Source organism: Numida meleagris, unplaced genomic scaffold (assembly GCF_002078875.1).
Source record: "Numida meleagris isolate 19003 breed g44 Domestic line unplaced genomic scaffold, NumMel1.0 unplaced_Scaffold180, whole genome shotgun sequence".
Classification (NCBI taxonomy): domain Eukaryota; kingdom Metazoa; phylum Chordata; class Aves; order Galliformes; family Numididae; genus Numida; species Numida meleagris.
In genome coordinates, this window is record NW_018363597.1 from 570,083 (window position 1) to 593,410 (window position 23,328).

The following is a 23,328-nucleotide window of genomic DNA, read 5'->3' on the forward strand; positions in this document are numbered from 1 at the left end:
CACAGCGCTGGCTCGGGGACACCTTTCCTTGCGGCCCCGGGCACCTGCGCCTGGGAGCCGGCGCGTGGCGAGCAGGGGCTGTCCCGGCACCGCGGGGCTCACACACGTCTCTGGTTGCTCCCCAGGATCCCAGCTGAGGATATTGCTGGTGGGCAAGACGGGGGTTGGGAAGAGTGCGACGGGGAACACCATCCTTGGGAGGAATGCGTTTGAATCAAATTTGTCACTAAGCTCAATCACCTCAGACTGCATCAAGGCCAGGAGCTGCTTCCGTGGAAGACCAATTGTTGTTGTGGACACTCCTGGCCTTTTTGATACAAGGGAAAGCAACCAGAGAACAGCTGAAAAGATTAAGAATGGCCTGCGGGCCCTCTCTCCAGGGGTCCATGCCATCATCCTGGTGATGCAGCTGGGCCGAATCACTAAGGAAGAGATGGAAGTGGCTGAGTGGGTGACCAAAATTTTCCATACTGAAGGAGAGAGGTACATGATCCTGTTATTCACCAAAGCAGAAGATCTGAGGAATCCCCAAGATCTGGAGGTTTTAATTGAAGCCAGCAAATGCCTCAAGGAGCTGGCAGCAAAGTGCAGCAGTCGGTACATCGCTTTCAGCAACATAGCCACTGGAGAGGCGAGGGATCGGCAGGTTGCAGAGCTCATCCACATGATTGATGCCATGGCAGAGGAGAATCGCGATGCTCCACGTTACACGCCAGAAATGCTGGAGAGAGATTTGTCTAACATTTTTGGGAAGCCTTGTGCTATTCTTTAGGGAAAAAGAGTTCAGTCAGGCAGGAGACGTCTCCTCTGCCGTGCCATTTCTGCTGCCTTCGCGGGCCGATGCGGGGCACGGTGCGTGGTGCTGGGCTGTCTGACACCAACAAGGATTGAGCTGACTCTGAGAACTGGGCGGAATGGAGCCTTAACGAGCGGCTGGAAGCTGTGAGGTCTGTGGGCCCTCATTCAGGGCAGGCAGACTGACAGACTGTTCATCTCCAGCTCCTCTCGTGGCCCCTCACAGCTGAGAAACACGGCCAGCAGAGACCCTTGTCGAAAGCTCCCCAATCTTCTAGGTACAGCGGGGCTGCCACGCTGCAGACAATGCTGGAGTGGTGAAATACACCTACCTCCAAATCTCTCTTTCTCTCTCTCTTTTCCTTCTCGATTTTCTTTTCTTCCCTTTTCCTTAAAGCAGTTGATAAGGAAATAGCACCTACGCCAAGCGCCCTTACCCGTTCTGCTTACTAATCACCGTCAGAAAGTCGCCCAGCTTTGCCTTGAAGTTGTTGGTCAGTTGCTGTTAGAAAGCTCAGTAAATCATCTCACGCTGCTGCTCTTTGTGCCGATCTCTCTGCCTGCCATCGCTGTTCCTTTGGGGACCTGCGCCGCCTGGAACTGAGCGCACCAAGGGCAAAGCCTGCTGGGATCCCTGCCCCACGCGCTCTCCAGGCTGGACGGGCGCTCTGTGGCTCGGAGGCAGCTGTGGAGCTGGCAGCGAGTCCCTGGCTGATCCCACAGCGCTCAGGCAGGGAAAAGGACGGGGGAAATGGCTGTAAACTGGAAGAGGGTAGGTTCAGACTGGATATTAGGAAGAAATGCGTTACTGTGAGGGCGGTGAGACAGTGGCACGGGCTGCCCAGCGAGGCTGGGAATGCCCCCTCCCTGGAAGCACTCGGGGCCAGGCTGGATGGGGCTGTGAGCAACCCGGTCTGGTGGGAGGTGTCCCTGCCTGTAGCAGGGGGTTGGAACTGGACGATCTGAAAGGTCCCTGCCAACCCGAACCATTCCGTGATTCTGCGGAAAGCCGCGTGCCAAATTCTTCCCTGGAGCTCCCTGCTCGGATTGCCTCGTGCCAACGTGCCGGCTGCTGGCACTGTTCTGCCAGCCCACCTCTCCGCCAGCTTCACCTCCTTTGGGTCACCTCCCCCACCGAGCAGACCAAGGGGAGCCTCCGGGTGCCCCTCGATGCGGTGCCTTCCATAGCGCTGCTCGCAGGAGCCTTGCAGACGCAGCGCCCGGCACACGGCCGGACACGGACACGGCGCGATGGGTGAACGCGGGGTGACGGGTCGGGCTGACGGGGCTGGGACACGGGGCTCCACGTGCTGGGGGCAGTCCCCGGGGTTCCACAGGGCTCCATTTCGGGGCTGGTTCTCCTCAGTGCTTTCATGAAGGACCTGGATGCGGGACCGGAAAGTGCACGAAGCCGTGCCGGAGGTGACACTAAACTGGGAGGAGCTGCTGGCTCCTTCGAGGGCAGAGAGGCCTCGCAGAGAGACCCCGAGCATGGGAGGGCCGGGCGATGCCCGACCAAGGGAAGGGCAACGAGAGCAAGAGCTGCATTCTGCACCTGGGCTTGGGAGGGGATAGCGGCCGTCTCATCCTAGTCTTCTTTCCATAGCGGTGGGTGTGAGTTTAGCAGGTCATTAGCCCTCAGGGAGCCTAATGGACGCTCAGCTCACAGGACGCACTGCCCTCACTTCTTGTTGACAGCTCACGGCCCTGCAGCTCCGCACAGGGAGCAGAGGGGCAGCGCTGAGCTCCGCTCTCCGTGACAGTGACAGCAGCCGAGGGAACGGCATGGAGCTGTGCCAGGGGAGGGTCGGGTGGGCGTGAGGGAAAGGCTCTGCCCCACAGGGCGGGGGGCATGGAGCAGCTCCCCAGGGCAGCGGGCACGGCCCTGAGCTGCCGGAGCTCACGGACAGCTGGGACAGAGCTCTCTGACATAGGGATGGGGTTTGGGTGGTGCTGCGTGAGGCCAGGGCTTGGATCGGGTGATCCCTACGGGCCCTCGATTCTGACTCGGGATACAGCCCGAATACAGAGGCAACCTCAGCACGTCGCAGCACCGCAGCACGCCTGGGGCCGGGAGGGAGCTCCAAGGAAATCCCCATCCAGCTCCGCGCCCTGGGCCGTCCGCCCCCTCGGGGTCCACCCACGGGTCCTCTAACGATCTGCATTACCGCTTACAGCACTAAGCTAACCCGCCCGTAGGCGCAGCCCCAGAGGGCAGAGGCGGTGCCGATTGGGGCGGTGATAACGGCACCAGACGGAGCCGTTGGCGCTGTCGGTGCCTCACTCCTCGCTCCCGCCCCGACGGCTGCAGCGTCCGCCCCCGGAGGAGCTCAAGCGAAGGGTGAAAATCGCACGGAGCGTCACGGAGCGGGGCAGGGCGGGGGGGCGGGAGGAGCCGGGGATCGCTGCGCTCCGGGCGGACGCTTCCTGGCGGTGCGCGGCCCCGAGGGGACACGGCTGTGCCGGGCGAGGGGCGGCCGCACTGGGGCCGGAGCTGCGGGAAGGTACGGGGCGGGGGGCTCCGCGCCGGCGGGAGGGGCTCGGGGGGCACGGGCGCGCCCGGTGCCGTGTGCTGCGGTGCCCGGGAGCCGGGGCAGGGGGGGGCTCCGTCCCTCGTCCCCCCTGCCCATTTCTCCTTGGCTTTTTTTTCTCTTTTCCCCGCTGCCCCTTTTCCTCTTTTCCCTTTTACACCTTTTTCTCCCTCCCCTCTTTTTTCCCTTCTCCTTCTTTTTCCCTTTTCCCTTCTCCCCTTGTCCCTCCCCCACATCCCTTGTCCCCCTTCTCTACTTCCTCTTCCCTCTCCCCATTTTTCCTATTCCCTTTCTCCTCTCTCCGTTTCCTCTTTCCCCGTTCCTTATTTCCCCTTTTCTCCTCTCCCCATTTCCCTTCTCCCCACTCCCTGTGCTCACATGAGCACGGCACAGACCTGGCATAGCTCACATCAGCACAGCCCCAGCCCCAGCATAGGGAGACCCTCGGCGCTGCACTCAGCCCCATGCTGACCCCATCTGCACGCGTGTCCCTGCCCAGAGGGTCCCTGTCACCTCCCAGTGGGGTCCGGGTCACCGCACCACCCTCGCTGTGCCCCTGCACCCCGGGCTGTCGCTGTCCCTCAGCTCTGTGCCGCCCCAGCTCGTGGTGTCACAGCTCTTTCTGCTCTCTCCTTTCTCTGCTGCTCTCCGGGCGCTGCTGGGGCTGTCTGCACAGCGTTACCCACAGCATCCGACTGAGCCCCGCGCCTCCCCTCGTGTCCCCGCAGCGCAACCACGGCCGCTCGACGTGTCCCCGTGCTGCCCGGGGACAGCAGGGGCTCCGCGATGCGGCTGCTCCTGGTTGGGAAGACCGGGGGGGGACGAAGCGCCACGGGAAACACCCTCCTTGGGCGACGCGTCTTCGAGTCCAAGCTGTCCACCGTGCCGGTGACCCGCAGCTGCAATGCGGTCGCCGGGCGCTGGGACGGCGAGGACATCGTGGTGATCGACACGGCCGACATCTTCCATCGGTGGGACGGCAGCGCTGAGATGTGCAGGGAAATCGTCCGCTGCGTCGAGCTGTCCTCCCCCGGCCCCCACGTGGTGCTGCTGGTCACCCAGCTGGGCCGCTTCACCCAGGAGGACCAGGAGGCCGTGCGGGGCGTGCGGGACATCTTCGGAGCCGGCGTGTTCGGGCACATGGTGGTCGTGTTCACCCGCGGAGAAGAGCTGGTGGGGGGATCGCTGCGCGACTACGTGGCCTACACCGACAACAGAGCTCTGAGAGACCTGGTCCAGAGGTGCGGGCACAGGATCTGCAGCATCAACAACCGGGCCACCGGGGCCGAGCGGGACCAGCAGGTCCAGCAGCTGATGGAGAAGGCCCGCCAAACGGTGCAGGAGAATGGGGGCATGTACTACAGCAACGAGTTGTACCTGGATTCCTTCTTAACGGAAGAGAAAGTGAGGTATCATATGGAGAGAGCAAGCAACCCGTGGAATGTGCTGCTCGGCTCTACGTCATACAGGAGGGTCCTTCTGAGATGTGCGATAATTCTCATTGTCATTGCTCTGATTTTCATTGGTTTCCTTATTTGGTGGAGGAGATGAATGGCTGAGTCTCATCATCCCACAGTCCCCCAGTATCAGAATCCCAGAATCCCACAGCACCTGGTGCCGCAGGCACCGCTCCATCCCTGCCCATCGCCGTCCCCCAGTGCCCGCTGCCCATGGCCGTGTCCCTTTGAACCTCTCCAGGGACAGAGACCCCAGCGCCGCGCTGGGCAGCCGCTGTCGTGCTCACCCCCCCACACAGCACCCCCGGCACCTTCTCCTGGGACTCACAGTGTCCCCAGTTGGGGGGGTCCCATAGGGAGCATCGAGCCAACTCATGGCTCCACACAGCACCACCCAAACCCCAACCCTATGTCAGAGAGCGGTGACCCAACACTCTGTGAGCTGTGGCATCTCGGGGCTGTGCCTGCTGCCCTGGGGAGCTGCTCCATGCCCCCTGCCCTGTGGGGCAGAGCCTTTCCCTCACCCCCACCCGACCCTCCCCTGACACAGCTCCATGCCGTTCCCTTGGGTGCTGCCACGGAGAGCAGAGCTCAGCGCTGCCCCTCTGCTCCCTGTGCGGAGCTGTAGGGCCATGAGGTGCCAACAAGAAGAGAAGGTAAAGTGTCCTGGAAGTGCCCACTGGGCTCCTTTCAGGCTAACCACATACTAAAACCAACACCCATCGCTATGGAAAGAAGATTAGAATGAGACAGCCGCTGTCCCCTCCCAAATGCAGAGTCTCGGAGCCCCTTGTATGCTTGCCCAGCAGAGATGTATCAGAGTACCCAATTAGAAACTGTATAGGGATTTAATTTTGTAAACAGCCATGTAAAGGCTACTGCACTTCTTTTGGGGGGTGTGCTTGCTTTGGGAAGGATTGCCAAGCACCTGATTGTGCGCAGAAATAAAACAGAGAACGCTGTCTGCATCCCAGCTCTGTGTTTGTGTCCTGGGTGGGCACAGACACCATTAGAGGTAACAGCCCCATTCTTGCTATTACTCAGTACAGCTCCAAGTCCTGGATCCGGTCGCTGAAGAAAACACTGAAGAGAACAGGAGACTGAGTTTGTGATACAAGCTGGGGGTGTAAGGGCGGAGCACAGCCCTGCCAAAAAGGACCTGGGGGCTCTGGAGGGGGCAGCACCATGAGGCAGCACTGCGTCCTGATGGGGGGTGCTCGGTGCAGGAGAGACACGGAGCTGTCGGGGTGCATCTAGAGGAGGGCACAAAGTGACCCCAGGGATGGGACACCTCCCCGCGAGGACAGGCTGAGAGCTGGGGGTGCAGCGGGAGGAGGGAAGGCTGCGGGGAGAGCTGAGAGCGGCTTCAGTGCCGACAGGGGCTGTGAGAGGGAAGAGGACAGGCTCTGCTGCAGGGCCTGTGTGACTGGGCAAGGGGAAATGGCTTCAAACTAAGAGAAAGGAGATGTAGACTGGACATAGGGAAGAAGTTGCCTACACTGAGGGCGGTGAGGCTCTGCACAGGTTGCACACAGAGGTGGGGGTGCCCCGTGCCTGCAGACAGCCAAGGTCAGGGGACGGGGCTGTGAGCACTGATGGAGCTGTGGGTGTCCCTGTGCATCACAGAGGGGTGGACTACAAGGCCTTTAGAGATCCCTTCCAACTCAAACCATTCTGTGATTCTCTGGTTCTATGACTCTGTGAGAAGATCTCTCCGTTTTCCCTTCTGCAGACGAACAGCCGCGGGGCTCTCAGCCTTGCCTTATACAGGCCCATTTCCTCCAGGCCCCCACCATCTCTGCACCCTCTGCTGGGAGGGCAGAGCCCGGGGCTGTGGGGTGCTGGGGCTGCAGCCTGGCCCCGCTCCTGTGCTGCCCCGCGGGTGCCCCCAAGACAGGAAGCACCCGGCCCCACCGACAGACACAGAGCATGGGACCCAAAGTTCACAAACAGACATTTCCTGTAAAAGCTCTCAGCTCCGAGAAGCGCAGAGAACAAAACAAAAAGCGATACTTGGCAGAGAGAACCTTGGCTCTTGCCCAGAGCAGTTCCCCCTTGCAGACAACGGCCACCGCCCAGAACATCCTGCACGCTCCACGGCCACGTGCACCGTCCCTCTGCATCCCATCCCCATGTGTGGCATTGAAGAGAAGAGTGCGTGAAGGATCCCACGGGGACGTACAGAGCTGGCAGGGAAGGAAAGGAATTCTGCTCCCTTCCCCGTCTGTGCTGTGCCCAGCACCCTCTGGGGCAGAGCCTTTCTCCCACCCCCACCCAACCCTCCCCTGACAGCTCCATGCCATTCCCTCAGGTGCTGTCACTGTCACCAGACAGCAGAGCTCAGTGCTGCCCCTCCACCCCCTGTGAGGAGCTGCAGGGCCATGGGGGGCTGTAAGGCCATGGGGGCTGTAGGGCCATAGAGGGCTGTAGGGCCATGGGGGGCTGTAGGATCATGGGGGGCTGTAGGGGCATGGGGAGCTGCAGGGCCATGGGGGGCTGTGGGATCATGGGGGGCTGCAGGGCCATGGGGGGCTGTAGTGCCAACATGAGGACTTACAAAAAAAAAAAGGAGTGGACAGGATGGATGCACTGTCTCAAAAGGGGGAACTGTGGTCCACCAGTGAAGGTGGAAAAGGTGAAAAGCAGAAACAGACGATCAGAAATACTCAGAGAATGGGTGAAAAAGAAACACTTCAGCTTCAAGGTGCTGCTGTCAACAAGAAGGAAAGGGAAAGGGTCCTGTAAGTGTCCGCTGGGCTCCTGAAGGGCAAATTACATCCCACAAAACAGCTCCATCGCTGTGGAAGGGAGACTAGAATGAGACAGCCGCTATCCCCTCTCAAATGCAGATCTTGGTGGCCCATAATGTGTCTGCCCAGCAAAGGCAAGTCAGAGGACCCAATTAGAAGCTGTAATGAGAGACAATTTTATAAACAGCCCTGTGAAACTAACCACGCTTCTGTTCGGGGGTGTGCTGGCTTCGTTAAGGGTCGCCAAGCACCACACTGTGCACAGAACGAAAAAAGAGGCCCCTGTCGGGATTCTGCTGTGTGCTGATGGGCGCCGGGCACCACCCCATGGGGAGAACAGGTGCACGGTGCGGCATTTGCTCTTGTTGTACTTTACGCCCCTGTGCTGCCCTGCAGGTGTTCCTGAGCCGAGGGAGTGCCCGGCCCTTCCTGAAGGCGCACAGGGTGAGGCCGAAGGCTGCACAAAAGCCAGTTCCCGTAAATGCACCCCGTTCCAGGCACTGCGGAGAACGAAACTAAGAGCGCGTGAGGCAGGGAGCCTCGGCTCTGCACGAGGGCAGCTCCCCCGGAGCCCGCTGTTCCCTGCTGCCCATGCTCACCCCCTCCTCACCAGGCTGCGTGTCCCGGCCCCCCCCTCACCCCCAGCCCCATGTTCCCCGCCTCCCTCAGCTCGGTGCTGTGCTGAGGAAGAGGAGCTGTGGGAGCGCTGCTCCGGTGCTGGCACAGCAGGGCCCTCCTGCAGGCACAGGGTGGGAGCCCCGTAACCCCACAGCAAAGCCCCACGGCGTGGGCACTGCTCGGGGATGGGACCCACGCCAGGGAGGCCCCGACGTCCCCTGCTCATCACAGCCCCGTCCTGCAGCCCCTCGCCCGCTCCTCGCCGGCCCCGTGCCGGCTGGGAGCAGCTCTGCAGAAGGGCCCTGGGTGCTGCTGGGCGCCGAGGGGAGCGACCGTGGCCCATGGGCAAAGGCTGAGGGTGTCCGGGCTGCGCTGGGATAGCGCTGCCAGCCCTGGGATGAGGGGGATCCTGCCCTCTGCTCAGCACTGGTGAGGCTGCACCTGGAACGGTGCAGGAGAGACTGGGACACACTGGGGAGAGTCCAGCACGGGGCCACCGAGCTGCTGCAGGGCCTGGGGCGGCTCTGCAGGAGGAGAGAGCTGGGCAGGCTCAGGGGATCCACCGTGACCACAAAGCCCCGCAGGAGCTGCGAGGGGACGGAGCCGGGCTGTGCTCGGCGGTGCCGGGGCAGCACACGGCGCTGGGCGCAAGCTGCAGCCCAGGAGCTGCCCTGCCCGCAGGCAGCACTGCCGTGCCCGGCGCTGCGCAGCCCTGCACGGGGACCGGCGACTGCGGGCTCTCCTCCTTGGGGATCTCCCACCCCCTGGCCCTGGGGCTGGGCACCCTGCTCTGGGGGGCTCTGCTGAGGTGGGGGAACCAGAGGGACCCCAAGGGGCCCCGTCCTCAGCCCCGCTGTAGGTCCATGACCCCTGCCCACTCACAGCCGCTTCCCACCCCCGGTCTGGCTGGGAGATGAATCGAGGACAGGTTCTCCGCCACACAGCAAGGCTCAGCGTTTATTGAGAGCTCCTTCAGGCCTACCCGCACACAGCACGCCCCGCATCGCCCCATGAAGGCAGAGCCCCTGCAGCCACGGCACCAGCAGCGTCCCACTGCGGCGGGATGGACAGCGGCACCACGAGCCCCCCGGCCCCGCACAGCTCCTTGCAGCCCCGGCTCTCAGCGGGACGGCCAACGGCTCCCGGCTCCGCGGCTCCGCTCCGTGCCGAGCCCTCTCCCGAGGGGCACGGCTCACAGCCCCCACGTTCCCGTCCGTCTCAGCTCGGCCGTGTCTGCAGAGCCGGGGAGGACAGCGTCAGCGCAGCGGTGCCGAGAGCAGCAGAGCGCAGCAGCAGCGGCGCACACGCGTTGCACAAATGCAGCCCGCGGGGAAAGCAGCCACACGGGGCAGGGGAAAGCTCAGGGCACGGAGGGGAAAGGATGGGAACTGCAAGCGAGGAAGGAGAGCATCATCTTCAGAGCACACACAGCAGGAGCGGCACGACGGAGAAGACGGCTCCTGCCGGACCGACCCCTGGCTGCCTACAGGATGGTACAAAACTTTTCAAAGAATGTCCGGGTGTCTTCCTCCAGCATTTCTCGCGTGTAACGCGGAGCATCACAATTCTTCTCTACCATGGCATCAATCATGTCGATGAGATTTACAACCTGCTGATCCCTCGCCTCTCCAGTAGCTATGTTGCTGAAGGCGATGTACCGATTTCCACACTTTCTTGCCAGCCCAATGAGGAATCGGCAATCTTCTAAGAAAATCTTCAGATCTTCTGGACGATCCAGCTGTTCTCCTCGGGTGAATAACAGGATCGTGTATTTCTCTGCTTTAGTATGGAAAATCTTGGTCACCCACTCAGCCACTTCCTCCTCTTCCTTAGTGATTCGGGCCAGCTGCATCACCAGGATGATGGCATGGACCCCTGTAGTGAGATCCTGAAAGACATTCTTAATCTTTTCAGCTGTTTTCTCATTGGCTTCCCTTGTATCAAAAAGGCCAGGAGTGTCAATAACAACAACTGATCTTCCACGAAAGCTGGTTTGTCTTTTTGAGGGGTCTATGGTTACTGACTGTGCTGACAACGCAGAATGAAATTCCTTCCTCCCAAGGATGGTGTTCCCCGTCGCACTCTTCCCACTCCCCGTCTTGCCCACCAGCAGTATCCGCAGCTCAGACCCTGGGGAGCAACCAGAGACGTGTGTGAGCCCCGCAGTGCCGGGACAGCTCCTGCCCACCATGTGCTGGCTCCCAGGCGCAGGTGCCTGGGGCCGCAAGGAAAGGTGTCCCCGAGCCAGCAGTGGTCCTCATGAAAATCAGGAGGAACGTGTGGCCCTGAGGGACCCCAGGGCTGCTCAGCTCCAGGTTTCCTCAAAGGGCAGCCAGCCAGCATTCTTCTGATAGAAACAGGAAGCAAAAGCGATCTCACAGCTCCCTTGCAGTCCAGGTCTGCACTGGGTGAACAAAAGCCTGCACTGAACCACTCCCTTTACAAGAAGTCATGCACCGAGCAAAAAAAAACTCACAGTGGTGTTCGTTCAGCATTGTCCCCTGGGCCATTTCCTGCCCTGCACGGCCCCAGCGGGGCACGGGTTCCACGCAACAGGCACAGGGACAGCGAGGTTTGGGGTACGGCTTCATTCCCTATGCAGTATCTCAGGCTGCACCGGACACCCACTGGACACCGCTGCCCCGTCCACCCTCATCCTGGCTCTGTGCGGCTCGGGGAGCGGGGAGATGGGAGGCAGCCTCAGCACAGCCCCGAGGCCGCGGCCTCCCACAAAGCCCACGCGCCGCGTGCACGAGGCTGCACGAGGACGCCAACCCCCCGTGCTTCCCCAGCACTCAGCAAGGAGCCCGGCCGGGCTGCACCTGCCTGCTCACGGCGCTGAGCGGCTCACCTGTGCTTTTCCATCCTGCCATTGCGAGAGCGCTCACACTCACACGGGGAGCCTGGAAGGAGACAGAGAAATGCAGATGGAGCCCGGGGCTGGGGACACCGCACCCTGCCCGGGGCCGTGCCGGGATCGCCGCGCTGCAGAGCAACTCCTGGTGCCGCCGCGCTCCGGCACCACGCTGAGCAGCAGCTGCACGAGGAGCGGCTGCAGCCCCACCACAGCTCAGCCCCAGTGCTGTAGGGCCAGCTCGTGGAGCAGAGCACCGGGAAGATAGAACGCCGGGACGAGATAAACCGGCGTGAGGGAAATGCAAAGTGCCGTTCTCACCTGGACAGAGGAATCGGCTGAAGCTTTGGTATGGAAATCGCAGCCGCCCCTGGCAGCAGTGATTGCAGCCTTGGTCCTTTCCCCAGGGCAGCTTGTCCCAGCTCTGACTGCTGCACTTGTGCTGTTCCTGCTCTCCTCCTGCGGAGCAGCGCTGGGGCTGGAACCACTGTGCAGCTCAGCAGCGCGTTTAGAGGCAGCGTCAGGAGGAGGGCAGAGCTGCGAGCGCACATCAGCGCTGCTAAACAAACAGTCATTTCCTAAACTGTGTAAGGAGCCAGTTCCTGTTTAAAGCCATTGCTGGCTGAGAGCGGAAACTGCACAGCACTCAAAGAAAGGAGCCAGAGGGGTAAATATCTCCTTCATATGAGGAGATGGGGTTTAGTCTGAGCTGAGGACGCTGCACAGGCTGGATCACTGCACTGAAGCCAAGGGGATGAAGCTCAACAAGACCAAGTGGTGGGTCCTGTACTTTGGCCACAACCACCCCAGGCAGCGCTGCAGGCGTGGGGCAGAGCAGCTGGAAGACTGTGGGGAGGAAATGGAGCTGGGGGTGTTGGTCAATGCTGGGCTGAACGGGAGCCAGCAGCGTGGCCAGGGGCCAAGAAGGACACAGCATCCTGGCCTCAGCAGGAGCACAGAAGTGCTTATCTCTCTGTACTCATCGCTGGTGAGTACGCACCTCGAGTGCTGTGCTCAGTTTTGGGCTCCTCACTACAAGAAAGGCATTGAGGCCCTGGAGCGTGTTCAGAGAGGGGCAGCAGAGCTGTGGGGGTCTGGAGAACAGGCCTTATGAGGAGCGGCTGAGGGAGCTGGGATTGTTCAGTCTGGAGAAGGGGAGGCTCAGGGGAGACCTCATCGCTCTACAATTACCTGAAAGGAGGTGGTGGTGAGGTGGGGTTCAGGCTCTTCTCCCACATAACAATGATAGGATGAGAGGGAACTTGTGCCAGGGGAGGTTCAGATTGGATGTTAGGAACAATTTCCTCTCCAAAAAAGCGGTCAGGCTCAGAAACAGGCTGCCCAGGAAGGTGGTGGAGTCACTGCCCCGGCGGTGCTCAAGAAACATTTAGGTGCTTTACTGAGGGATATGGTTTAGAGGGGAAGTATTGGTGGTAGATGGACAGTTGGACTGGATGATCTTGGAGGTCTTTTCCAGCTTTGGTAGTTCAATGATTCTATAACTCACTGCTCCGTGCCCACAACCCTCACATCAGCTCTGTCTTCCTCCTCCACACACAAGCAGGGCTGGCAATTCTCCTGGCTTTTACTGCAACCCAGTTGGGTGTCCACAGACCAAAACAGAATGGCTCCAATTTGAAATTCATGGAGGAACTGCACCTCCAGCAACAACCATGCTGGAGAACCACTCGTATTGGAACTGCTGGCACCAAAAACATGGGAAGAGTGTTGATAACTGGACACTTCCCCTTGCTCTACCACACTGACCCTGCTACAGAGTCTGTCTCCTTCCTTCTTACAGCCCCTTTGGATACTGAAGGCCGCTCTCAGCTCTCCCTGCAGCCTTCCCTTCTCCAGCTGCACAGCCCCAGCTCTCAGCCTGTCCTCATAGGGAGATGTAGGGACGTGGACCACTGCTCAGCCACTGCAGGTCCCTCTGGTGCCATCCCATCCCTCAGGTGTGTCACCCACACACTGCTGAGTGTGCACTCGATGCACTATTGATGTCATCAGCAAAGATGGGAAAGAGCACCAGTCCCAGCACTGAGCCCTGAGGGACAGCACTGTCACCAGTCTCCATCCAGACATGGAGCTGCTGACCACCGCTTTCTGGGTATCATCTCACAACCAGTGCCTTGTCCACTGAACAGTCCCACCCATCAAATCCATATCATTTGGATTTGGAGAGAAGGACATCGTGGGGGACCGTGTCAAAGGCCTCACTGAAGTCCAGAGAGATGACACCTGCAGCTCTTCCCTCATCCACAGCCGCAGTGATGCCATCGCAGGAGGCCATGGGTTGGCCAGACAGGCGCTGCCCTTGGTGAAGCTGTGCTGGCTGTCCTGTGTCACCTCCCTGTCTTCCATGTGCCATAACACAGCTTCCAGGAGGAGCTGCTCCAGGATCTTTTCCCAGCACAGAGGTGAGACTGACAGGTCAGCAGTTCCCTGCGTCATCCTTTCTATCCTCCTTAAAAATGAGTGCGATGTGGCCTTTTCTCCAGTCGCCAGAGACTTCAGCGGGCCACCATAATCTTTCAAATGTCATTGAGCTTGGTGTGGCGACTACATCGGCCAGTTCCCTCAGGACACTGGGATTCATTTCATCAGGACCAACAGACTTGTAAATGTTCAAGTTCCTCAGGTGGCCACAAACCTGATTTTTGCTTACAGCAGGAGGGACATTGCTCCCTTAGTTCCATTCTTCTGAACCATCAGCTAGAGGGGTGTGTGAAGAGCAGTCACCAGTGAAGATTGAGGCAAAAAAGTCGTTGAGTACCTCAGCCTTCTCTTTGTCCAGTGCTACCAGCCTGCCTGTATTGCTCACTGCGGGGAGCATACCCTCTTGCACATTCCTTTTCTGATTGATGCACCTCTAGAAGCCTTTCTTGTTCTTCTTTGTGCCCCTTGCCAAGTCCAGTTCCAGCTGGGCCTTGGTCTTCCTGACCCCAGCCCTACACAGCCCAACAGCATCCTTACACTCCTCCCAGGCTTCCACTGCCTATGCATGTTCTTCTTGCTCTCCAGTTTGACCAGCAGGTCCAGGCTCAGCCATGCAGGTCTCTTGCCTTCCTTTCCTGACTTCCTACACCTGGGGATGGAGAGCTCCTGCACCCTGAGGAAAGCTTCCTTAAGGATCTGCCAGCTCCGCCCTGCTCCCTTGTCTTTGAGGACAGATTCCCAAGGGCGTTTGTTGACAAATTCCCCGCAGAGCTGGAATTTGGCTTTCCTAAAATTAAGCTTCCTGGTTTTACTCCTTGTCTGTACAACATCTCTCAGGAGCATGAACTTCACCACTGCATGGTCACTGCAACCCAGGCAGCTTCCAATCCTGATGTCTCCAGTCAGTTCACTTGCGTTGGTGAGCAGCATTGCATCCCTCCCCCAATGGGGCTATTACCTGGCTCAGGAAGCTGTCCTCAGTGCTATCATGGAAATGTGCTGGGATGAATCCCACCACGGGAACACTGCAGTAGAGGGTGATGAGTTTTTTAGAAGAGATAGGCAGGGAAAGAGGGGAGGGAAAGTTGTCCTCTTTGTCAAGAAACTGAGAGGTTGCAAAGAGCTGCCTTTAGAAAAAGCCATGAGCAGGTTGAGAGCTTGCCGGTAAAACTGAGGGACCGAAGTAACAAAGGCCATCTAGCGGCTGGTTGTGGGAAAAGAAGTATCAGAAAACAGGGCAGTGCTGCTAAAACAGGATCTTTGATGACTTGGTTTGGGATGGATGGAAGCTTAAAGCCCACCCAGCCCCAGCTCCTCCCACGGGGACAACTCCCAGAGCCCCCCCCCCTCCCCCATGGCCCTGGGCACTGCAGGGATGGAGCACCACAGCTCTGGGCAGCAGCGCCAGTGCCTCACCACCCCTCGTCAGGAAGAGTTTATTCCTGATGTCTGATGTAAACATACTGTCTGATAGCTTAGAGCTGTTCCCCCTTGTCCTATCACTTAACCCCTAACAAAGAGTCCCTCCCTCCCCTCCCTGTGCTGCAGCCCCTTAATGTGGAACTGGAATGGCCACAATCAGGTCTGCCCAGACCCTTCTCTTCTCCAGGCTGAACACCCCCAGCTCTCAGCCTGTCTCCATAGCAGAGGTGCTCCAACCTCTCAGCATAGTGCCAGCTTGAGTTCAGTATTTAATCTACCACGAGCTCCAAGTCCTCCTCGTGGTTGCTCTCAATCCGTCCACTCTCCAGCCTGTGTCTCTGCTTGGGATTGCCCTGACCCAGGTGCAGCACTATGCACTTGGCCTTGTTGAACCGCAGGCAGTTCGCACCGCCCCACCTCTCAGCCCCTCGGAATGGCATCCCTTCCTTCCACCAGTCACACCATGCAGCTTGGTGTCATCAGAAATCAAGGACTCGGGAAGGAAAGTACCATCATGTGAAAACACAAAACCTAGATAAAGACAAACAGGTAATGACAGTGGATTGTGGCGCTCTGCTCTGCCCTTGTGAGGCCCAACCTGCAGCGCTGCGTCCAGGTCTGAGACCTCCAAAACAAGAAAGACGTGGAGTGGGTCCAGAGGAGGCCACGAAGATGCTCAGAGGTTGGAGCACCTCTCCGACAAAGGCAGGCTGAGGGGGCAGCGGGTGCTCAGCCTGGAGAAGACTGCAGGGACATCTCACTGTAGCCTTCCAGGACTTAAAGGGAGCTCATAAACAGGAAGGAGAGCAACTTTTTACCCAGGCAGATAGAGACAAGACAAGGAGAAATGGTTTAAAACTAAAAGAGGGGACATTTAGTTCAGATGTGAGAGGGAAATTTGTTACCCAGAGGCAGTGAGGCGCTGGCACTGCCCAGAGCTGTGGGTGCCCCACTCCTGGAGGTGCCCGAGGCTGTGGCTGGGCCCTGGGCAGCCTGAGCTGGGGGCGGGGGGGAGGCAGCCAACCCACGGCAGGGAGGGCTGGGGGGTGTCTTTCAATCCAAACTATTCCATGATGCTCCACTTGTGCAGCTCTCACCAGCGCCAACCAAGGAAACACGCTGCTTTGCTCCTTCCCCCACAGGGGCCCACTCCTTGGAGACCCACAGGCAAAGCCCCAGCGCCCGCTCCCCCAGAGCCAAAGCGCTGGGAGCTGGGAGGCAGAATATCACCTAGTCCAAATTTCAGCATAAATGAGGGATAATTAATGAGATGAAACGGAGAGGTAACACTCCAGGAGCTGAGGCCGTACGGCGCCCCACGCCGGCACCAATAGCAGCGCTGCTGGAGATCACGTGAGCTGCGGCCGCGCTCAAAATGGCGGCGCCCACGCCGCCTCCCCTATAATTCGCGGCGGATCACGTGTGTGCCTACCCTACTTCCGGCCGGCCGAGTGCTTCCGCTGAAGGCGGGACTCCAGTCGGAAGTGCGTATAAGGATGGGCCGGGTGCAAGCTAGCGTCATGCGGCCTGCTTCCGGCGCAGGGCCTGCTTCCGGCGCGGGGCCTGCTTCCGGCGCGGGGCCTACTTCCGGCGAGTGCCCGCCGGAAGTGGAGAGTAATGGCTTGCGAGGCCTCCACAGGTGTCATGGCCTCGCACATGCAGGTAGGAGCTGGGACCTGGCGGAGTCAGGCCCTGCCAGGCCTGCAATGCCCCTCGACGCCCTGCGCCTCCTGGCTTCTCTGGCCTCTGCGCCTCGCTGGGCCTCTTGCACTTCCTCCCTGCAACACTGCATCCTCCGCATCTTGCCTTTCCTCCTGTGGCCTGGAGACCAGGGTTCCCGGAGCTCACTCCTGCCTGCCCATCCACCTGCAGACCATGATGCAGACACTGCAGGTGGTCAGGCAAGCAGCTCTGGCTTCCAGGACACCACTGACTGCCTTGGAAACACAGGGGAGCCCTGGGCAGAGCACCTGGCTGAGGCGTCATAGGAGATCCACAGTCATCCCATGGCATGCAGACTCCTGGGAAGGGCTGTTCATGGGTTCTTTGAACCTCACCTACCAGTAGCTTTCCCAGGGGTGGAAATTAGGTAGGCAAAGCATGTTTTAAATGCTGTGGGCACATTGCCAAGGGTACAATGCTTGCTTTGCAGGAGCCCGTGACCTTTGAGGACATCGCTATCTATCTGAGCCGCGCAGAGTGGGACATGGTTGCAGAGGAGCAGCGGGAGTTGTACTGCAGCGTCATGCTGGACAACTATGAGCTCTTGGCATCACTGGGTAATGTGCACCTTCAGCTCCTGGAGGGCTGCAGCAGGGGTAGGGAATTCCATCCTACTTGGATCCATTGGGATCTTATTGCTCCCAGTACTATAGGAATTGATCAGCGACAGAGTGAGGTAACACTCTGAGCACCTGCAGTCTTGGGAGCCTAGTGCTGGAAGAGCACAAGGTTTGAGTGTCTTTCTGCTATTGTTGGCTGCTTCTGAAAATGTAACTGCAGTGACCTGCACACACCTTGCGGTTGGGCAGGGACCTGCCTTGGGCCATCACCTCAGTCTTCTTCTCTGGTTGCTGGCACAAGGATGGTGTGCATGAGTCAAGGTGCTATAGTAAGCAGAAAGGGAGGAGTAGCTTGTAGGGGACAGACCCACTGTGAGGACAGCTGGCAGGAGTCATTTGGCCAGCAAGGTCCCCCCAGAGATGATCAACTTGCGATGGAGGTTGCTCTTTGCTTGCATAAGGGCCTGAGACAGGCCCTGGAGCACATCCTACATCCCAGAGCTGCTCCTGGGGCAAGCAGCTGATCTCCCTGGCTAGGAGCACTGCCAACAGGGCTGTGGCTGGTCCCTCTCTGCTACCAAGCACTGCCCTTGGCCATGGGGTTAATTCACTTGACAGTTCTGATAGCTCTTTTTTGTTTTCCACCATGGTTTCTACTCAGACTCTTCTAACAGCAAAGCACAGCTTGAGGCATCACAGAAGATGTCTAATTTCCTGTGTTAACAATTTATTTCTATAGCCAACGCTTTGTAATACAACAACACTTATCTCTGCTTCACAGGGTACCCAGGCCCCAAGCCTGACATTCTGCATCGGCTGGAGCGTGGGGAAGAGCCATGGGTCAACACACCACAGAGCCCAGTGAAGTGGGATGGACCTGACAGACCTCTCAGTGAGAAGTTACAGTTCAGCTCCCTCGGTACCGCTTACCCGGACATGGAGTGCTGGCACACTCCAAGGGCCTCACCAGGGTCCTCCTTCTCTGTGGTCAGCACATCTCCGTGCTTCCCACTTGCTCTCCTGTCCTGATCCCTTCTCTCCTTGCTACCTACATTGAGAGCATCTCCCATATTTCCTTCTGGCCCTGCAGCCCTTCTTGCACTTGCTTGTGATGGCTAATGGAGGCTGTCATCCCCTGCATGAGGGCTGCAGCTCAGCAGGGTTGTTGTAGATCTGCTACTGCTCAACCCAAGGAGAGTACCCCCTCCCAGTCCCCATGAGTTGAGCAGTGGCTGCTGGCAGCAGATGGGGCCTACCCAGAGAAGCTGTGGGGTCTCCTTGGGGATCTCCAACCCCACCTGGATTTGGGGCTGGGCACCCTGCTCTGGGTGGCCCTGCTGGGGCTGGGGGGGTAACTGAGGGATACAGAAGTGCCTCCAGCCTCAGCCATGCTGTGATTCCGTCAGGCCATTTCCTCCAGATAGGTTGCTGTAGAGCAAGAGAACTTCCCCCATCAGGAAGGTAACATCTTTCTAGTTTCTCTGCAGGATGCAATGGGGACGAGAGATGGCTGGCAGAGTCATGCTCCAACCGGTGGCCAGATGCTGACAAGCACCAGGTGCTGGAGGAGACACAGACCCCCAGCCATGGTGAGTGCTGGTCCTGCGCCATCTCTGGGCTCTGCAGCAAAGAGCGTGAGGGAAGGAAGCAAACTGTCCATGTCTCTCTCAACAGGAGAACGATGTGAGCCATGGCGGCTGCGGTCCAGCAGACTGCTGAAGAAGTTTAGGTGTCACGAGGGTTCGAGTGAGTTGCGGTCAGAGGCAGCCAGCAGCCAGCCAGTGCCAGAGGGAAGCCAGGACAAAGCACAGATGGGCTGTTTGACCAGAAATTTAGAAACGGAGGATGAACAAGGTGTCAAGACAGAATTAGCACAAAGCATGGGAAATGTGGCTTCTTGCAAGACTCAACAAAAACCACGTGTTTTAGAGGAAGTAAGTGTTTTCCAGGCAAACAGGGAACAGACTATTGAGGATCTGAATGAAACTGTTCTGGAAGACCACTGTTACTGTGCGAGTAATGCGCTGCATTGCAGTCTATTTCCACATGCTCTGAGAGAACACGACTACTGCAGTAACAGTAATAGTGGTGTCTCAGTGCTCAAAGACCACGAATACTGCCAGGTGCAAAGGTTTTCTTGTCGGGACAGAGTCCATAAAGTTGTTTGTCGTACTTGTAGGGCTCGTGCCATAGCTTACAGGCTAGCAAAGCGAAAATCCTATGTAGAGCGTATCATCTGGAAAGCTAAGCGAAGCGTGCGATTTCTCAAGCCTGCCTTCAAAAGCATGCGGTTTCCTCGAGATTTCTTCTGCGCAAAATGTCTTTCTGCATCTTCTGTGTCATCATCTGTTCCTCTGGCTAGAGCAGATGTCTCCACAAAGGAAATTTGTGGGGCGTTTTGTCCTCCTGCAGAGCAGGTGGCTGTGCCCCACCAGCCTCAGAAGAAAGAGGACTCCCAAGAGGTGACTGTGCCCCCGCAGCCTGAGAAGGAGGACTCCCAGGAGACATCAGAAGCACACAGTGCCCCTGCAGCACCTCCTGAATCAGCAGCTGCATCCCCACCCCCCAGTGCAGCTGGGGAGGTGCAGGGGGAAGCAGCACAACCCGAGGCACTCGCGCACCAAGAGATGCAAGAGGCAGAGTTGATCCATGAACCTGACACTCAGCAAAACACTGAAGGATACAAAATTCTTCATCCAAGTTGTATATTGCTGCACGATGCTTATGAAATGGTCGTGTGGACTGTTGATTACATGCTGGAATCTGTGTGCCAGGCATTTGAGCTTCATGGCTATACTCGGTGTAAGGAAACGTGGCCTGTGGTTACCCAGACTGACAGCTGACCACCAGAATATGAGCAGCTACGCCTGCTGTATCATGGTGAACAGACAGGACCCTACAGCAAAACCCACTTATGTGGCTTAGCAGGAGAAACTGAAAGGTGTACTAAGGGATCAATGCATGAATGGATACAAAACGTGGTTTGTAGTGCCTGCTGGGAAAAGTGTGGTTACCTGGGAGGCTCCAGGGAAAACCTAAGGGCAGAGAACAAGCCGAACTGGTGCGAGTGAGAGGAATAAGCCTGGGAAAACTTAGAAGAGATGGGAGAATAAGGGCAGCTGTGTGTCAGCAGGCTGCTGACTGGTGCACTTTCTGGCTGAGCTGTTTGCAATCACTGTGGTCTTCCTCCTCATTAAACCATTGCCACCTGTTTGTGTGAGCACATGGTCACGTCTGTGTCAGCGTGCAGGCTGTGCTTGCTTGCCTAGGGTGGACCTGGCAGAAAGGGATCCGAGGGTGCTGCACTCAGCTCTGCCTTGGTATAGGCAGCGTGCGTGGCATCCTGGGTTCTCCCTCTCATAATTTAAGACTTTTTAACATAAAGTTTTTAGGATGGACTGATAATCTCATTTTTTAAAGAGACTGTACATCCCAGTGCTGTGAAAGCAGGTGGGGATGTATTGTGCAGAGCCTTGCTGCATTCCCATTTGAAAGTTATTGGGAAAAAAACATTGTAGTGGGAGGGCTGCAGCAGGGCACCTGTGAAGAGATGCTGGGGCTGTCCTGTGCCAATGCAGCCATGTCCAGCAGCCCCGTGGCAGAGCATGACAGAGCCCAGCAGCTGAGGTGGTGGTGCCTTTCAGTTTGTCTTTGTTTCTCACTTTCCAGCTGTATTTTCATTGTCAATAAATGAATTTTCCCCAGGTTGAGTCTTCTGCGTGTAACTGGTGAGTGACATCCATGCCTTTTCAACATGGAGCTTTTCAAACACGCTTTCTCACTTATCCCATTGAGGAGGAGCAGCAGGGGAGCAGCTCGCAGCCACCATGCTCAGCCCCCTACAGCAGTTCAGCAGATGCAGTACCAGGGATGTGGTGACTGCTGCTGGCACAAGATTCCCTCTGTCCTTAGCAGTGGCGAGGCCACATCTAGAGTAATGCGTTCAGTTTTGGGCCCACCACTACAAGAAAGACATCAAGGCCCTGGAGTGTGTCTAGAGAATGGCAAAGAAGGGTCTAGAGCATAGATGCTAAGGGGAGCAGCTGAGGGAGCTGGGATTGTTCAGTCTGGAGAAGAGGAAGCCCAGGGGAGACCTTGATTGCTCCACACAGCTCCCTGAAAGGAAATTGGAGCAAGGTGAGGGTCAGCCTCTGCTCCTGGGTAACCAATGGGATGAGAAACGATGGTGTCACACTGTGCTACAGGAGGTTCAGGTTGGATATTAGGCACAATTTCTTCTCCAAAGAGTGGCTGGGCACTGTCACAGGCTGCCCAGGGGGTGGTGGGGTTGCCATCCCTGGAGATCTTACAGAACCACACAGATGTTGCACCGAGGGACCTGGGTAGTAGGTATGGTGGGGGTGGGCTTACAGACCTCAGAAGTCTTTTCCAGCCTTAATTACTATATGATTCTATGATCCACTCTTTTCATAGAATCCTCTGAGGCCATCTAGTGCAACTCCCCTGCAAGGCACAGGGACACCACAGCTCCATCAGGTTGCCCAGGGCCTGATCCAGCCTCGCCTTGAAAGTCTCCAGGGTCGGGGCATCCACCACAGCTCTGGGCAAGCTGTGCCAGTGCCTCAGCACCCTCACTGTAAAAGACCTTTTCCTTAGATCCAAACTAAATCTCTGCTCTTTGAGCTTGAAGCCATTCCCCTTGTTCTATCACCACAGACCCTGCTGAAGAGTCTGTCCCCTTCTTTCCTGTCGTTCCCCTTTAGATACTAACACGCTGCTACCAGGTCACCTCGCAGCCTTCTCTTCTCCAGGCTGCACAGCCCTGGCTCTCTCAGCCTGTCCTCATAGGAGAGGTGTTCCGTGTATCAGTTCTGTGGCCCTTCCCTGGATGTGCTCCAACAGGTCTTTTCTTGAACGCCTCTATTCTACGCAGACTGAGCGCTTACCAGGCTAGTCAGAGGTGCAGTTCCTGTGGCACCACCGAGGAGCCGCGGCCCAGCGGAACACCAGCGCACATGCAGTCAAGGGAACACAGTGGGAAAATGGCCGAACTTTCCAGCTCCAAAACGTGGTCCCGGTGCCTCTGAAGGTCAGGCCCAGCACCTCGGGTCACGTGGGGCACTGCGCCAATCCCGCAGACCTCCATCAAGAAATGGCGGCGGGCGCGGATCAACCCAACCTGCTACCGCCACAAAATGGCGCCCCCGCGAACAACAGCCAATCGCGCAGCCGGCACTGAGTCACGTGGTTGCGCGAACTAGAAGGGCGCTGCCGCATGGAGTTGTGGGTATAGAGCGTCACTTCCGGGTCACGGGGCGCCGCGTACGTGTGACGGCGCTGCGCCGGAAGTGCGTGTGCGGATGTTTACAAGCGCAGCAATCTTCTTCCGCTGTGGTTGCTGTGGCAACGCGGGATGCGGCGGGCCCGGGGCCGGCTGCACGGCGCGGGGCTTTCCGCGGCCCCTGGCCTCCCCCGCCCCAGCCGTGCCCACGATTTGTAAATGCTCTGACATCACCCAGCTTTATATTAAAGTGGCGTGTGAGCAATAAGATCTGCTCTGTTGATGATGCCCGAGTTTGCCGCAGCCGCCATTTTGGTAGCTGTTACCACAACATCCGTGTTCTGTTTCTACACGTGGTGGCAGTTCTCGTGCGACAAGATCGCCGCCTTCTGGGGGGCATTTTGTAGCTCACATGACCAGCCTGATGCAGCTAGCTGTGTTCTGCCTGTGCCCTCCCGCACGCCCTTCTGTGGAGTTTTTTATTTTCTTTAGCAAAGACAAATTTCCTAGAAACCTGTTCTTCCACATGTGAATCATAGGATCATAGAATGGCTTGGGTTGAAAGGGACTTCAAGGATCATCAAGCTCCAACCCCCTGCCAAAGGCAGGGCCGCCAACCTCCATATCTAATACTAGACCAGGCTGCCCAGGGCTCCATCCAACCTGGCCTCGTGTGTACCTTCCTTTGCCCTCAGTTTGCCCAGCAGGTCCTTGCTAAGCTACGCGGGTTTCCTGCCTCCTTTGCCCACTTTCTTATTCAGAGGGACGGAGAGCTCTTGTGCTCTCAGAAAGGCATCCTTGAAGGGTAGCCAGCTTCCCTCAACATCTTTGTCTCTCAGGACAGCATCCTAGGAGATCTCAGCCAACAATTCCTTAAACAGCCTTAAGTTCACTCTTCCAAAATTCAGTGTCCTGACCCCACTCTTTGCCAGGCC

The 23,328-nt window shown here is 58.0% G+C and overlaps 5 protein-coding genes across 7 annotated transcripts in view; 4 read left to right on the forward strand and 1 right to left on the reverse strand.

The window, feature by feature from the left end:
- Positions 1-772, forward strand: part of LOC110390690 (GTPase IMAP family member 4-like) — an 11,273-nt gene extending 10,501 nt beyond the window's left edge. The window contains exon 2 of the mRNA XM_021382108.1: positions 126-772. Coding sequence (XP_021237783.1) covers positions 126-772 — 647 coding nt within the window. The remainder of the gene's footprint in view (positions 1-125) is intronic.
- Positions 1-23,328, forward strand: part of LOC110390697 (GTPase IMAP family member 8-like) — a 685,191-nt gene that overhangs the window by 132,807 nt on the left and 529,056 nt on the right. The gene's annotated exons all lie outside the window — the stretch shown is intronic.
- Positions 2,729-5,751, forward strand: LOC110390729 (GTPase IMAP family member 1-like). 2 transcript variants are annotated; one of them, XM_021382185.1, is made up of 2 exons: positions 2,729-3,136; positions 4,055-5,751. In XM_021382185.1, exon 2 carries the CDS (start codon positions 4,113-4,115, stop codon positions 4,875-4,877), a length of 765 nt encoding a protein of 254 aa, XP_021237860.1. In that variant the 5' UTR covers positions 2,729-3,136; positions 4,055-4,112; the 3' UTR covers positions 4,878-5,751. The 2 variants fall into 2 exon arrangements, with proteins under 2 accessions (XP_021237860.1, XP_021237861.1); XM_021382186.1 differs by lacking the exon at positions 2,729-3,136 and adding an exon at positions 3,156-3,299.
- LOC110390731 (GTPase IMAP family member 7-like) lies at positions 9,081-11,545 on the reverse strand. 2 transcript variants are annotated; one of them, XM_021382190.1, is made up of 3 exons: positions 11,327-11,545; positions 11,003-11,054; positions 9,081-10,281 (listed from the first exon to the last, which is right to left on the reverse strand). In XM_021382190.1, exons 2-3 carry the CDS (start codon positions 11,022-11,024, stop codon positions 9,635-9,637), a joined length of 669 nt encoding a protein of 222 aa, XP_021237865.1. In that variant the 5' UTR covers positions 11,025-11,054; positions 11,327-11,545; the 3' UTR covers positions 9,081-9,634. The 2 variants fall into 2 exon arrangements, with proteins under 2 accessions (XP_021237865.1, XP_021237864.1); XM_021382189.1 differs by lacking the exons at positions 11,003-11,054; positions 11,327-11,545 and adding an exon at positions 10,628-10,952.
- LOC110390719 (zinc finger protein 789-like) lies at positions 15,905-21,105 on the forward strand. The gene is made up of 5 exons (XM_021382169.1): positions 15,905-16,531; positions 17,022-17,148; positions 17,933-18,043; positions 18,639-18,740; positions 18,826-21,105. Exons 1-5 carry the CDS (start codon positions 16,487-16,489, stop codon positions 19,992-19,994), a joined length of 1,554 nt encoding a protein of 517 aa, XP_021237844.1. The 5' UTR covers positions 15,905-16,486; the 3' UTR covers positions 19,995-21,105.

Coding starts and splice junctions, on each gene's coding strand:
- LOC110390729 (XM_021382185.1), top strand. CDS start 4,113: ATGCGGCTGCTCCTGGTTGGGAAGACCGGGGGGGGACGAAGCGCCACG.
- LOC110390719 (XM_021382169.1), top strand. CDS start 16,487: ATGGCTTGCGAGGCCTCCACAGGTGTCATGGCCTCGCACATGCAG. Junction 16,532..17,021: donor TCATGGCCTCGCACATGCAG/GTAGGAGCTGGG, acceptor CTTGCTTTGCAG/GAGCCCGTGACCTTTGAGGA. Junction 18,741..18,825: donor GACACAGACCCCCAGCCATG/GTGAGTGCTGGT, acceptor CTCTCTCAACAG/GAGAACGATGTGAGCCATGG.
- LOC110390731 (XM_021382189.1), bottom strand. CDS start 10,742: ATGAAGCCGTACCCCAAACCTCGCTGTCCCTGTGCCTGTTGCGTGGAA. Junction 10,282..10,627: donor AATGCTGAACGAACACCACT/GTGAGTTTTTTT, acceptor GTTGCTCCCCAG/GGTCTGAGCTGCGGATACTG.